The 15,729-nt window shown below is 41.7% G+C and overlaps 1 protein-coding gene across 2 annotated transcripts in view; it reads left to right on the forward strand.

Annotated features, from left to right (window-relative positions):
* Positions 1-15,729, forward strand: part of ARHGAP23 (Rho GTPase activating protein 23) — a 289,496-nt gene that overhangs the window by 189,311 nt on the left and 84,456 nt on the right. For both annotated transcript variants that reach the window (XM_053697729.1, XM_053697720.1), the window contains exon 18: positions 12,646-12,719. In XM_053697729.1, the coding sequence (XP_053553704.1) occupies positions 12,646-12,719 (74 nt within the window). The remainder of the gene's footprint in view (positions 1-12,645; positions 12,720-15,729) is intronic.

The following is a 15,729-nucleotide window of genomic DNA, read 5'->3' on the forward strand; positions in this document are numbered from 1 at the left end:
AGGTGGTGAAGTAAGTTTGTGCTAGATTCTACGTTGATATGCGCTCCGCAGCAGGTTGGAGCCCGGTTTTCCTCTCAGTGTGCAGTGAATGTCAGAGGGATGTGAGGAGAGTATTGCCTATTTGAATTCAATGATCTCCTTCTACGGGGTCTATTTCATAGGTTCTCTGTTATCGGTCGTAGAGATTCATCTCTTACCTCCCTTTTCAGATCGACGATATACTCTTATTTATATACCATTACCTCTGCTGATTTTCGTTTCAGTACTGGTTTGGCTTTCTACAACATGTAGATGAGTGTCCTGGGGTAAGTAAGTCTTATTTTCTGTGACACTCTAAGCTATGGTTGGGCACTTTTTTATAAAGTTCTAAATATATGTATTCAAACATTTATTTGCCTTGACTCAGGATGTTCAACATTCCTTATTTCAGACAGTCAGTTTCATATTTGGGATAATGCATATGAATAAATCAATTTTTTTCTTACCTTAAAATTTGACTTTTTTCCTGTGGGCTGTTAGGCTCGCGGGGGCTGAAAATGCTTCATTTTATGGCGTCATTCTTGGCGCAGACTTTTTTGGTGCAAATTTTTTTTTTCTGTTTCCGGCGTCATACGTGTCGCCGGAAGTTGCGTCATTTTTTATGTTCTTTTGCGCCAAAAGTGTCGGCGTTCCGGATGTGGCGTCATTTTTGGCACAAAAGCATTTAGGCGCCAAATAATGTGGGCGTCATTTTTGGCGCTAAAAAAATATGGGCGTCACTATTGTCTCCACATTATTTAAGTCTCATTATTTATTGCTTCTGGTTGCTAGAAGCTTGTTCACTGGCATTTTTTCCCATTCCTGAAACTGTCATTTAAGGAATTTGATCAATTTTGCTTTATATGTTGTTTTTTCTATTACATATTGCAAGATGTCCCACGTTGAAACTGAGTCAGAAGATACTTCTGGAAAATCGCTGCCTGGTGCTGGAGCTACCAAAGCTAAGTGTATCTGCTGTAAACGTATGGTATCTGTTCCTCCAGCTGTTGTTTGTACTGTTTGTCATGACAAACTTGTTAATGCAGATAATATTTCCTTTAGTACTGTTACATTACCTGTTGCTGTTCCGTCAACATCTAATACTCAGAGTGTTCCTGATAACATAAGAGATTTTGTTTCTAAATCCATTAAGAAGGCTATGTCTGTTATTCCTCCTTCTAGTAAACGTAAAAAGTCTTTTAAAACTTCTCATTTTTCAGATGAATTTTTAAATGAACATCATCATTCTGATAATGGTTCTTCTGGTTCAGAGGATTCTGTCTCAGAGGTTGATGCTGATAAATCTTCATATTTATTTAAAATGGAATTTATTCGTTCTTTACTTAAAGAAGTCCTAATTGCATTAGAAATTGAGGATTCTGGTCATCTTGATACTAAATCTAAACGTTTAGATAAGGTTTTTAAATCTCCTGTAGTTATTCCAGAAGTTTTTCCTGTCCCTGGTGCTATTTCTGAAGTAATTTCCAGGGAATGGAATAATTTGGATAATTCATTTACTCCTTCTAAACGTTTTAAGCAATTATATCCTGTGCCATCTGACAGATTAGAGTTTTGGGACAAAATCCCTAAGGTTGATGGGGCTGTCTCTACCCTTGCTAAGCGTACTACTATTCCTACGGCAGATGGTACTTCCTTAAAGGATCCTTTAGATAGGAAAATTGAATCCTTTCTAAGAAAAGCTTACTTGTGTTCAGGTAATCTTCTTAGACCTGCTATATCTTTAGCGGATGTTGCTGCAGCTTCAATTTTTTTGGTTAGAAGCTTTAGCGCAACATGTAACAGATCATAATTCTCATAGCATTATTATTCTTCTTCAACATGCTAATAATTTTATTTGTGATGCCATCTTTGATATCATTAGAGTTGATGTCAGGTATATGTCTCTAGCTATTTTAGCTAGAAGAGCTTTATGGCTTAAAACTTGGAATGCTGATATGTCTTCTAAGTCTACTCTGCTTTCCCTTTCTTTCCAGGGTAATAAATTGTTTGGTTCTCAGTTGGATTCTATTATCTCAACTGTTACTGGAGGGAAAGGAACTTTTTTACCACAGGATAAAAAATCTAAAGGTAAATTTAGGTCTAATAATCGTTTTCGTTCCTTTCGTCACAACAAGGAACAAAAACCTGATCCTTCATCCTCAGGAGCGGTATCAGTTTGGAAACCATCTCCAGTCTGGAATAAATCCAAGCCTTTTAGAAAATCAAAGCCAGCTCCTAAGTCCACATGAAGGTGCGGCCCTCATTCCAGCTCAGCTGGTAGGGGGCAGATTACGTTTTTTCAAAGAAATTTGGATCAATTCCGTTCACAATCTTTGGATTCAGAACATTGTTTCAGAAGGGTACAGAATTGGCTTCAAGATAAGGCCTCCTGCAAAGAGATTTTTTCTTTCCCGTGTCCCAGTAAACCCAGCGAAGGCTCAAGCATTTCTGAAATGTGTTTCAGATCTAGAGTTGGCTGGAGTAATTATGCCAGTTCCAGTTCTGGAACAGGGACTGGGGTTTTATTCAAATCTCTTCATTGTACCAAAGAAGGAGAATTCCTTCAGACCAGTTCTGGATCTAAAAATATTGAATCGTTATGTAAGGATACCAACATTCAAAATGGTAACTGTAAGGACTATCCTGCCTTTTGTTCAGCAAGGGCATTATATGTCTACAATAGATTTACAGGATGCATATCTGCATATTCCGATTCATCCAGATCACTATCAGTTTCTGAGATTCTCTTTCCTAGACAAGCATTACCAGTTTGTGGCTCTGCCGTTTGGCCTAGCTACAGCTCCAAGAATTTTTACAAAGGTTCTCGGTGCCCTTCTGTCTGTAATCAGAGAACAGGGTATTGTGGTATTTCCTTATTTGGACGATATCTTGGTACTTGCTCAGTCTTCACATTTAGCAGAATCTCATACGAATCCACTTGTGTTGTTTCTTCAACATCATGGTTGGAGGATCAATTTACCAAAAAGTTCATTGATTCCTCAGACACAGGTAACCTTTTTAGGTTTCCAGATAGATTCAGTGCCCATGACTCTATCTTTGACAGACAAAAGACGTCTAAAATTGATATCAGCTTGTCGAAACCTTCAGTCACAATCATTCCCTTCGGTAGCCTTATGCATGGAAATTCTAGGTCTTATGACTGCTGCATCGGACGCGATCCCCTTTGCTCGTTTTCACATGCGGCCTCTTCAGCTCTGTATGCTGAACCAGTGGTGCAGGGATTACACAAAGATATCTCAATTAATATCTTTAAAACCGATTGTACGACACTCTCTGACGTGGTGGACAGATCACCATCGTTTAGTTCAGGGGGCTTCTTTTTTTCTTCCGACCTGGACTGTAATTTCAACAGATGCAAGTCTTACAGGTTGGGGAGCTGTGTGGGGGTCTCTGACAGCATAAGGGGTTTGGGAATCTCAGGAGGTGAGATTACCAATCAATATTTTGGAACTCCGTGCAATTTTCAGAGCTCTTCAGTCTTGGCCTCTTCTGAAGAGAGAATCGTTCATTTGTTTTGAGACAGACAATGTCACAACTGTGGCATACATCAATCATCAAGGAGGGACTCACAGTCCTCTGGCTATGAAAGAAGTATCTTGAATTCTGGTATGGGCGGAATCCAGCTCCTGCCTAGTTTCTGCGGTTCATATCCCAGGTATAGACAATTGGGAAGCGGATTATCTCAGTCGCCAAACGTTACATCCGGGCGAATGGTCTCTTCACCCAGAGGTATTTCTTCAGATTGTTCAAATGTGGGGACTTCCAGAAATAGATTTGATGGCCTCTCATCTAAACAAGAAACTTCCCAGGTATCTGTCCAGATCCAGGGATCCTCAAGCGGTAGCAGTGGATGCATTGTCACTTCCTTGGAAGTATCATCCTGCCTATATCTTTCCGCCTCTAGTTCTTCTTCCAAGAGTAATCTCCAAGATTCTGAAGGAATGCTCGTTTGTTCTGCTGGTAGCTCCAGCATGGCCTCACAGGTTTTGGTATGCGGATCTTGTCCGGATGGCCTCTTGCCAACCGTGGACTCTTCCGTTAAGGCCAGACCTTCTGTCGCAAGGTCCTTTTTTCCATCAGGATCTCAAATCCTTAAATTTAAAGGTATGGAGATTGAACGCTTGATTCTTAGTCAAAGAGGTTTCTCTGACTCTGTGATTAATACTACGTTACAGGCTCGTAAATTTGTATCTAGGGAGATATATTATAGAGTCTGGAAGACTTATATTTCTTGGTGTCTTTCTCATCATTTTTCCTGGCATTCTTTTAGAATTCCGAGAATTTTACAGTTTCTTCAGGATGGTTTGGATAAAGGTTTGTCTGCAAGTTCCTTGAAAGGACAAATCTCTGCTCTTTCTGTCTTTTTTCACAGAAAGATTGCTAATCTTCCTGATATTTATTCTTTTGTACAAGCTTTGGTTCGTATAAAACCTGTCATTAAGTCAATTTCTCCTCCTTGGAGTTTGAATTTGGTTCTGGGGGCTCTTCAAGCTCCTCCGTTTGAACCTATGCATTCATTGGACATTAAATTACTTTCTTGGAAAGTTTTGTTCCTTTTGGCTATCTCTTCTGCCAGAAGAGTTTCTGAATTATCTGCTCTTTCTTGTGAGTCTCCTTTTCTGATTTTTCACCAGGATAAGGCGGAGTTGCGAACTTCTTTTAAATTTTTACCTAAGGTTGTGAATTCCAACAACATTAGTAGAGAAATTGTGGTTCCTTCATTATGTCCTAATCCTAAGAATTCTAAGGAGAAATCATTGCATTCTTTGGATGTAGTTAGAGCTTTGAAATATTATGTTGAAGCTACTAAGAATTTCCGAAAGACTTCTAGTCTATTTGTTATCTTTTCCGGTCCTAGGAAAGGTCAGAAGGCCTCTGCCATTTCTTTGGCATCTTGGTTGAAATCTTTAATTCATCATGCTTATGTCGAGTCGGGTAAAACTCCGCCTCAAAGGATTACAGCTCATTCTACTAGGTCAGTTTCTACTTCCTGGGCGTTTAGGAATGAAGCTTCGGTTGATCAGATTTGCAAAGCAGCAACTTGGTCTTCTTTGCATACTTTTACTAAATTCTACCATTTTGATGTGTTTTCTTCATCAGAAGCTGTCTTTGGTAGAAAAGTACTTCAGGCAGCTGTTTCAGTTTGAATCTTCTGCTTATATTTTCAGTTTTTTTCTTTATAAGATTTAAACTTTATTTTTGGGTGTGGATTTTTTTCAGCGGAATTGGCTGTCTTTATTTTATCCCTCCCTCTCTAGTGACTCTTGCGTGGAAGATCCACATCTTGGGTAGTCATTATCCCATACGTCACTAGCTCATGGACTCTTGCTAATTACATGAAAGAAAACATAATTTATGTAAGAACTTACCTGATAAATTCATTTCTTTCATATTAGCAAGAGTCCATGAGGCCCACCCTTTTTTTGTGGTGGTTATGATTTTTTTGTATAAGCACATTTATTCCAATTCCTTATATTTATGCTTCACACTTTTTTCTTATCACCCCACTTCTTGGCTATTCGTTAAACTGATTTGTGGGTGTGGTGAGGGGTGTATTTATAGGCATTTTGAGGTTTGGGAAACTTTGCCCCTCCTGGTAGGAATGTATATCCCATATGTCACTAGCTCATGGACTCTTGCTAATATGAAAGAAATGAATTTATCAGGTAAGTTCTTACATAAATTATGTTTTTTCTAATCCCACATCAGTGTGGGCTGTACACATCTGACTTCATGTAGTACTGGTAAACTTTGTTCCACAGCAAAGCCTCTAAGGTTACATTACGGTTATAATCCAACAATGAAGAACATTTAATGCAAGCTTTCCTCAGAGCTCCAAATCTCAATGCATCATTAATATACACAAATTTCAAAGAGCAAAATCAAGTACTATTTTGCTCTTGGAAATTTGTGTGTATCCAGGTTGTGTTGTTGATACAGAATAGTCACGGAATGCTTTACTGGCAAACATAAGGACCTTTGGCACCACATGAACTTCATTTGAATCCCACAGTGTGTTTAAGCATTGTTGCTCACCGTGTGTTTTCCTTTATAGCCACTGTCTTTCTATTTTCAAATGTATACTCCCAGCAGGTTAATGTACCTTGTTATATAGTACACATCATTTGGTACATGAAGGTGAAATCCCAGTCAGAAAGAACATCTTTTGGGAATATATGGAACAGGTAGCTTGCATCATTAATATGTGACCACAATATTCTGCAGAAGCTGTATGATGCCATATGGTAGAGTCAGTGTGAAACAGAATCACTAAGGAATGTTTTGGCAGCACATTGTTGATTTTTTTGTGTGAGAAGAATTCTGTCTGAAAGCAAAAGTGTACTATCTACTACTAGGCAAGTGTATTCAATAAAGTGACCACGGACTGAATATAATAAAGTATTTCTCCAACATAGGTGTGTCCGGTCCACGGCGTCATCCTTACTTGTGGGATATTCTCTTCCCCAACAGGAAATGGCAAAGAGCCCAGCAAAGCTGGTCACATGATCCCTCCTAGGCTCCGCCTACCCCAGTCATTCTCTTTGCCGTTGTACAGGCAACATCTCCACGGAGATGGCTTAGAGTTTTTTAGTGTTTAACTGTAGTTTTTCATTATTCAATCAAGAGTTTGTTATTTTCAAATAGTGCTGGTACGTACTATTTACTCAGAAACAGAAAAGAGATGAAGAATTCTGTTTGTATGAGGAAAATGATTTTAGCAACCGTAACTAAAATCCATGGCTGTTCCACACAGGACTGTTGAGAGCAATTAACTTCAGTTGGGGGAACAGAGTGCAGTCTCTTACTGCTTGAGGTATGACACATTCTAACAAGACGATGTAATGCTGGAAGCTGTCATTTTCCCTATGGGATCCGGTAAGCCATGTTTATTACGATTGTAAATAAGGGCTTCACAAGGGCTTATTTAAACTGTAGACCTTTTCTGGGCTAAATCGATTGATTATTAACACATATTTAGCCTTGAGGAATCATTTTATCTGGGTATTTTGATATAATAATATCGGCAGGCACTGTTTTAGACACCTTATTCTTTAGGGGCTTTCCCAAAGCATAGGCAGAGTCTCATTTTCGCGCCGGTGTTGCGCACTTGTTTTTGAGAGGCATGGCATGCAGTCGCATGTGAGAGGAGCTCTGATACTTATAAAGGACTTCTGAAGGCGTCATTTGGTATCGTATTCCCCTTTGGGTTTGGTTGGGTCTCAGCAAAGCAGATACCAGGGACTGTAAAGGGGTTAAAGCTTAAAACGGCTCCGGTTCCGTTATTTTAAGGGTTAAAGCTTCCAAAATTGGTGTGCAATATTTTCAAAGCTTTAAGACGCTGTGGTGAAAATTTGGTGAATTTTGAACAATTCCTTCATGTTTTTTCGCAATTGCAGTAATAAAGTGTGTTCAGTTTAAAATTTAAAGTGACAGTAACGGTTTTATTTTAAAACGTTTTTTGTACTTTCTGATCAAGTTTATGCCTGTTTAACATGTCTGAGCTACCAGATAGACTGTGTTCTGAATGTGGGGAAGCCAGAATTCCTATTCATTTAAATAAATGTGATTTATGTGATAATGACAATGATGCCCAAGATGATTCCTCAAGTGAGGGGAGTAAGCATGGTACTGCATCATTCCCTCCTTCGTCTACACGAGTCTTGCCCACTCAGGAGGCCCCTAGTACATCTAGCGCGCCAATACTCCTTACTATGCAACAATTAACGGCTGTAATGGATAATTCTGTCAAAAACATTTTAGCCAAAATGAACCCTTGTCAGCGTAAGCGTGGCTGCTCTGTTTTAGTTACTGAAGAGCATGACGACGCTGATATTAATATCTCTGAAGGGCCCCTAACACAATCTGAGGGGGCCAGGGAGGTTTTGTCTGAGGGAGAAATTACTGATTTAGGGAACATTTCTCAGCAGGCTGAATCTGATGTGATTACATTTAAATTTAAATTGGAACATCTCCGCATTTTGCTTAAGGAGGTATTATCCACTCTGGATGATTGTGAAAATTTAGTCATCCCAGAGAAACTATGTAAAATGGACAAAGGACCAGGTTCATTCCCCCATATTTAAAAAATTGTTTCCTATGGTCGACCCTAGAAAGGACTTATGGCAGTCAGTCCCCAAGGTCGAGGGAGCGGTTTCTACTTTAAACAAACGCACCACTATTCCCATAGAGGATAGTTGTGCTTTCAAAGATCCTATGGATAAAAAATTAGAAGGTTTGCTTAAAAAGATGTTTGTTCAGCAGGGTTACCTTCTACAACCCATTTCATGCATTGTCCCTGTCACTACTGCCGCATATTTCTGGTTTGATGAACTGCTTAAGGTGCTCGATAGTGACTCTCCTCCTTATGAGGAGATTATGGACAGAATCAATGCTCTCAAATTGGCTAATTCTTTCACTCTAGACGCCTCTTTGCAATTGGCTAAGTTAGCGGCTAAGAACTCTGGGTTTGCTATTGTGGCGCGCAGAGCGCTTTGGTTGAAATCTTGGTCGGCTGATGCGTCTTCCAAGAACAAGCTACTAAACATTCCTTTCAAGGGGAAAACGTTGTTTGGTCCTGACTTGAAAGAGATTATCTCTGATATCACTGGGGGTAAGGGCCACGCCCTTCCTCAGGATCGGCCTTTCAAGGCAAAAAATAGACCTAATTTTCGTCCCTTTCGTAAAAACGGACCAGCCCAAGGTGCTACGTCCTCTAAGCAAGAGGGTAATTCTTCTCAGGCCAAGCCAGCTTGGAGACCAATGCAAGGCTGGAACAAGGGAAAGCAGGCCAAGAAACCTGCCACTGCTACCAAGACAGCATGAAATATTGGCCCCCGATCCGGGACCGGATCTGGTGGGGGGCAGACTCTCTCTCTTCGCTCAGGCTTGGGCAAGAGATGTTCTGGATCCTTGGGCGCTAGAAATAGTCTCCCAGGGTTATCTTCTGGAATTCAAGGGACTTCCCCCAAGGGGGAGGTTCCACAGGTCGCAGTTGTCTTCAGACCACATAAAAAGACAGGCGTTCTTACATTGTGTAGAAGACCTGTTAAAAATGGGAGTGATTCATCCTGTTCCATTAAGAGAACAAGGGATGGGGTTCTACTCCAATCTGTTCATAGTTCCCAAAAAAGAGGGAACGTTCAGACCAATCCTAGATCTCAAGATCTTAAACAAATTTCTCAAGGTCCCATCGTTCAAGATGGAAACCATTCGAACTATCCTTCCTTCCATCCAGGAAGGTCAATTCATGACCACGGTGGATTTAAAGGATGCGTATCTACATATTCCTATCCACAAGGAACATCATCGGTTCCTAAGGTTTGCATTCCTGGACAAACATTACCAGTTCGTGGCGCTTCCTTTCGGATTAGCCACTGCTCCAAGGATTTTCACAAAGGTACTAGGGTCCCTTCTAGCGGTGCTAAGACCAAGGGGCATTGCAGTAGTACCTTACCTGGACGACATTCTGATTCAAGCGTCGTCCCTTCCTCAAGCAAAGGCTCACACGGACATTGTCCTGGCCTTTCTCAGATCTCACGGCTGGAAAGTGAACGTGGAAAAGAGTTCTCTATCCCCGTCAACAAGGGTTCCCTTCTTGGGAACAATTATAGACTCCTTAGAAATGAGGATCTTTCTAACAGAGGCCAGAAAAACAAAGCTTCTGGACTCTTGTCGGATACTTCATTCCGTTCCTCTTCCTTCCATAGCTCAGTGCATGGAAGTGATCGGGTTGATGGTGGCGGCGATGGACATAGTTCCTTTTGCGCGCATTCATCTAAGACCATTACAACTGTGCATGCTCAGTCAGTGGAATGGGGACTATACAGACTTGTCTCCGAAGATACAAGTAAATCAGAGGACCAGAGACTCACTCCGTTGGTGGCTGTCCCTGGACAATCTGTCTCAAGGGATGATGTTCCACAGACCAGAGTGGGTCATTGTCACGACCGACGCCAGTCTGATAGGCTGGGGCGCGGTCTGGGGATCCCTGAAAGCTCAGGGTCTTTGGTCTCGGGAAGAATCTCTTCTACCGATAAATATTCTGGAACTGAGAGCGATATTCAATGCGCTCCAGGCCTGGCCCCAGCTTGCGAGGACCAGGTTCATTCGGTTTCAATCAGACAACATGACGACTGTTGCGTACATCAACCATCAGGGGGGAACAAGGAGTTCCCTAGCGATGGAAGAAGTAACCAAAATTATTCTTTGGGCGGAGTCTCACTCCTGCCACCTGTCTGCTATCCACATCCCAGGAGTGGAAAATTGGGAAGCGGATTTTCTGAGTCGTCAGACATTGCATCCGGGGGAGTGGGAACTCCATCCGGAAATCTTTGCCCAAGTCACTCACCTGTGGGGCATTCCAGACATGGATCTGATGGCCTCTCGTCAGAACTTCAAAGTTCCTTGCTACGGGGCCAGATCCAGGGATCCGAAGGCGGCTCTAGTGGATGCACTAGTAGCACCTTGGACCTTCAAACTAGCTTATGTGTTCCCGCCATTTCCTCTCATCCCCAGGCTGATAGCCAGGATCAAGCAGGAGAGGGCGTTGGTGATTTTGATAGCTCCTGCGTGGCCACGCAGGACTTGGTATGCAGATCTGGTGAATATGTCATCGGCTCCACCTTGGAAGCTACCTTTGAGACGAGACCTTCTTGTTCAGGGTCCGTTCGAACATCCGAATCTGGTTTCACTCCAGCTGACTGCGTGGAGATTGAACGCTTGATTTTATCGAAGCGAGGGTTCTCAGATTCTGTGATCGATACTCTTGTTCAGGCCAGAAAGCCTGTGACTAGAAAGATTTACCACAAAATTTGGAAAAAATATATCTGTTGGTGTGAATCTAAAGGATTCCCTTGGGACAAGGTTAAGATTCCTAGGATTCTATCCTTCCTTCAAGAAGGATTGGAAAAAGGATTATCGGCAAGTTCCCTGAAGGGACAGATTTCTGCCTTGTCGGTATTACTTCACAAAAAGCTGGCAGCTGTGCCAGATGTTCAAGCCTTTGTTCAGGCTCTGGTTAGAATCAAGCCTGTTTACAAACCTTTGACTCCTCCTTGGAGTCTCAATTTAGTTCTTTCAGTTCTTCAGGGGGTTCCGTTTGAACCCTTACATTCCGTTGATATTAAGTTATTATCTTGGAAAGTTTTGTTTTTAGTTGCGATTTCTTCTGCTAGAAGAGTCTCAGAATTATCTGCTCTGCAGTGTTCTCCTCCTTATCTGGTGTTCCATGCAGATAAGGTGGTTTTACGTACTAAACCTGGTTTTCTTCCAAAAGTTGTTTCTAACAAAAACATTAACCAGGAGATTATCGTACCTTCTCTGTGTCCAAAACCAGTTTCAAAGAAGGAACGTTTGTTGCACAATTTGGATGTTGTTCGCGCTCTAAAATTCTATTTAGATGCTACAAAGGATTTTAGACAAACATCTTCCTTGTTTGTTGTTTATTCAGGTAAAAGGAGAGGTCAAAAAGCAACTTCTACCTCTCTCTCTTTTTGGATTAAAAGCATCATCAGATTGGCTTACGAGACTGCCGGACGGCAGCCTCCCGAAAGAATCACAGCTCATTCCACTAGGGCTGTGGCTTCCACATGGGCCTTCAAGAACGAGGCTTCTGTTGATCAGATATGTAGGGCAGCGACTTGGTCTTCACTGCACACTTTTACCAAATTTTACAAGTTTGATACTTTTGCTTCTTCTGAGGCTATTTTTGGGAGAAAGGTTTTGCAAGCCGTGGTGCCTTCCATTTAGGTGACCTGATTTGCTCCCCCCCTTCATCCGTGTCCTAAAGCTTTGGTATTGGTTCCCACAAGTAAGGATGACGCCGTGGACCGGACACACCTATGTTGGAGAAAACAGAATTTATGTTTACCTGATAAATTTCTTTCTCCAACGGTGTGTCCGGTCCACGGCCCGCCCTGGTTTTTTTAATCAGGTCTGATATTTTATTTTCTTTAACTACAGTCACCACGGTACCATATGGTTTCTCCTATGCAAATATTCCTCCTTAACGTCGGTCGAATGACTGGGGTAGGCGGAGCCTAGGAGGGATCATGTGACCAGCTTTGCTGGGCTCTTTGCCATTTCCTGTTGGGGAAGAGAATATCCCACAAGTAAGGATGACGCCGTGGACCGGACACACCGTTGGAGAAAGAAATTTATCAGGTAAACATAAATTCTGTTTTTATAAGTATTGTTTCAGCACCAGAGTGGCAGTTTATTTATGCTTGTGAATGCTTTATTGTTATAGTCAGTTATACAATATCTACAAGACATGTATGTAGGCCTAGGGCCTGATGATCAAAACCTCTCCAGCATGGAGAGAAATTATATTGTAATCTATGTGTCTTTACTTCACATAGACTTTGCATAGATAAACTTCTCTCAAGATAAAATGATTTAATGGAGCTCTCAGTACTGACGAGACATCTTAGATAATCTCACCAGAGCGGAGAGCTTTAGATCATCTGGCCCCTAGTCAGTCCTCCACTAGACATTCTGGTGTACGATGACTTTGGATAAATAAAGTGGAGGCTTGTATGGTACCATGTGCATGAAGAAGATATGAAAGTTCCAATGTAAACAAACAAACAATTTTATATTTTGCAGATAAGTACCGTGATTTCATCGAGGCAAATCGCTTGGAAGACTCGAGAGAGAGGATGAAAACGCTTCGAAAGCTGGTAATAGCAATATTTCTACACCCACAAACATTTATCATGCCATGACTCCTCCCACAAGCACACCCCCTTCTGGTGATGTTCCCAAGTTCCATCCTGTCTGATGCCAAAAAATACCATTTTCTCTTGTTAAGTGTAGTCAGTCCACGGGTCATCCATTACTTATGGGACTATATCTCCTTCCCAACAGGAAGTTGCAAGAGGATCACCCAAGCAGAGTTGCTATATAGCTCCTCCCCTCACATGTCATATCCAGTCATTCTCTTTCAACTCAACGTAGATAGGTCGTTGTGAGAGGTCTGTGGTGTTTTTTAAACTTAGTTTATGTCTTCAACCAAAAGTTTGTTATTTTAAATGGCACCGGAGTGTGCTGTTTGTTCTCAGGCAGTATTAGAAGAAGAATCTGCCTGCGTTTTCTATGATCTTAGCAGAAGTAACTAAGATCCACTGGCTGTTTCTCGCACATTCTGAGGAGTGAGGTAACTTCAGAAAGGGGAATAGCATGCGGGGCCCCCCTGCAAACGAGGTATGTGCAGTAAATTATTTTTCTAAGGAATGGAATTGACTAGAAAATACTGCTGTTACCAATGTAATGTAAGTACAGCCTTGAATGCAGTGATAGCGACTGGTATTAGGCTGATGAGTGTACGTGCACTGAAGTATTTTTCTAGGGAATGGAATTTGTCTAAGAAAATACTGTTAATGCTGAAGTAATGTTTGAGCCTTAACTGCAGTAAAAGCGACTGGTAGCAGGCTTATTAATAATACTTCATAATATTTTAATGTTTAAAACGTTTACTGGCATGTTAATCGTTTTTTGTGAGGTACTTGGTGATAAAACTTATTGGGGCATGATTTTTCCACATGGCTAACGTTTTTTTCTGCATAGAAACAGTTAACTGAGATTTCCCACTGTTGTAATATGAGTGGGAGGGGTCTATTTTAGCGCTTTTTTGCGCAGTAAAAATTCAGTCACAGTCTTCCTACTTCATCCTCCATGATCCAGGACGTCCCTAGAGAGCTCAGGGGTCTTCAAAATTCATTTTGAGGGAGGTAATCAGTCACAGCAGACCTGTGACAGTGTGTTTGACTGTGATTAAAACGTTATTTGTTAAATTGATATCTGTTTTGGGTATTAAGGGGTTAATCATCCATTTGCTGGTGGGTGCAATCCTTTGCTAATTTAATACATTTACTGTGAAATTTTGGTTGCTATAACTGATTTGGTTCATTATTTCAACTGTGACAGCTTTTTGTGCTTCTTAAAGGCGCAGTAACGTTTTTTATATTGCTTATAAATTTATTTGAAAGTATTTTCCAAGCTTGCTAGTCTCATTGCTAGTCTGTTTAAACATGTCTGACACAGATGAATCTACGTGTTCACTATGTTTGAAGGCCAATGTGGAGCCCCATAGAAATTTGTGTACTAAATGCATTGATGTCACTTTAAATAAAAGTCAATCTTTACATGTAAAGAAATTATCACCAGACAACGAGGGGGAAGTTATGCCGACTAACTCTCCTCACGTGTCAGTACCTTCGCCTCCCGCTCAGGTGTTGCGTGATATTGTGGCGCCAAGTACTTCAGAGAGGCCCATACAAATCACTTTGCAAGACATGGCTACTGTTATGACCGAGGTATTATCTAAATTGCCAGAATTAAGAGGCAAGCGCGATTGCTCGGGGTTAAGGACAGAGCGCGCTGATGATGGGAGAGCCATGTCTGATACTGCGTCACAATTTGCAGAACATGAGGACGGAGAGCTTCATTCTGTGGGTGACGGATCTGATCCAGGGAGACTGGATTCAGAGATTTCTAATTTTAAATTTAAGCTTGAAAACCTCCGCGTATTGCTAGGGGAGGTATTAGCAGCTCTGAATGATTGTAACACGGTTGCAATTCCAGAGAAATTATGTAGGCTGGATAGATACTATTCGGTACCGGTGTGTACTGACGTTTTTCCTATACCTAAGAGGCTTACAGAGATTATTAGCAAGGAGTGGGATAGGCCCGGTGTGCCCTTTTCCCCCCCTCCTATATTTAGGAAAATGTTTCCAATAGACACCACCACACGGGACTTAAGGCAGACGGTCCCTAAGGTGGAGGGAGCAGTTTCTACTTTGGCTAAGCGTACCACTATCCCGGTGGAGGATAGTTGTGCTTTTTCAGATCCAATGGATAAAAAATTAGGTTACCTTAAGAAAATGTTTGTTCAACAAGGTTTTATCTTACAGCCCCTTGCATGCATTGCGCCTGTCACTGCTGCTGCGGCATTCTGGTTTGAGTCTCTGGAAGAGGCCATTCGCACAGCTCCATTGGATGAGATTATGAACAAGCTTAAAGCACTTAAGCTGGCTAACGCATTTGTTTCTGATGCTGTTGTACATTTAACCAAATTAATGGCTAAGAACTCTGGTTTCGCCATTCAAGCGCGCAGAGCGCTATGGCTTAAATCATGGTCAGCTGACGTGACTTCTAAATCTAAATTGCTTAATATTCCTTTCAAAGGGCAGACCTTGTTCGGGCCCGGCTTGAAAGAAATTATTGCTGACATTACTGGGGGTAAGGGTCATACTCTTCCTCAGGACAAGGCCAAATCAAAGGCCAAACAGTCTAATTTTCGTGCCTTTCGTAACTTCAAGGCAGGAGCAACATCAACTTCCTCCGCTCCAAAACAGGAAGGAACTGTTGCTCGTTACAGACAGGGCTGGAAAGCTAACCAGTCCTGGAACAAGGGCAAGCAGGCCAGAAAACCTGCTTCTGCCCCTAAGACAGCATGAAGAAAGGGCCCCCTATCCGGAAACGGATCTAGTGGGGGGCAGACTATCTCTCTTCGCCCAGGCTTGGGCAAGAGATGTCCAGGATCCCTGGGCGTTGGAGATCATATCTCAGGGATACCTTCTGGACTTCAAAGCTTCTCCTCCACAAGGGAGATTTCATCTTTCAAGGTTATCAGCAAACCAAATAAAGAAAGAGGCGTTTCTACGCTGTGTACAAGACCTCTTATTAATG

This window comes from Bombina bombina, chromosome 1 (genome assembly GCF_027579735.1).
Source record: "Bombina bombina isolate aBomBom1 chromosome 1, aBomBom1.pri, whole genome shotgun sequence".
In the NCBI taxonomy this organism is placed as follows: domain Eukaryota; kingdom Metazoa; phylum Chordata; class Amphibia; order Anura; family Bombinatoridae; genus Bombina; species Bombina bombina.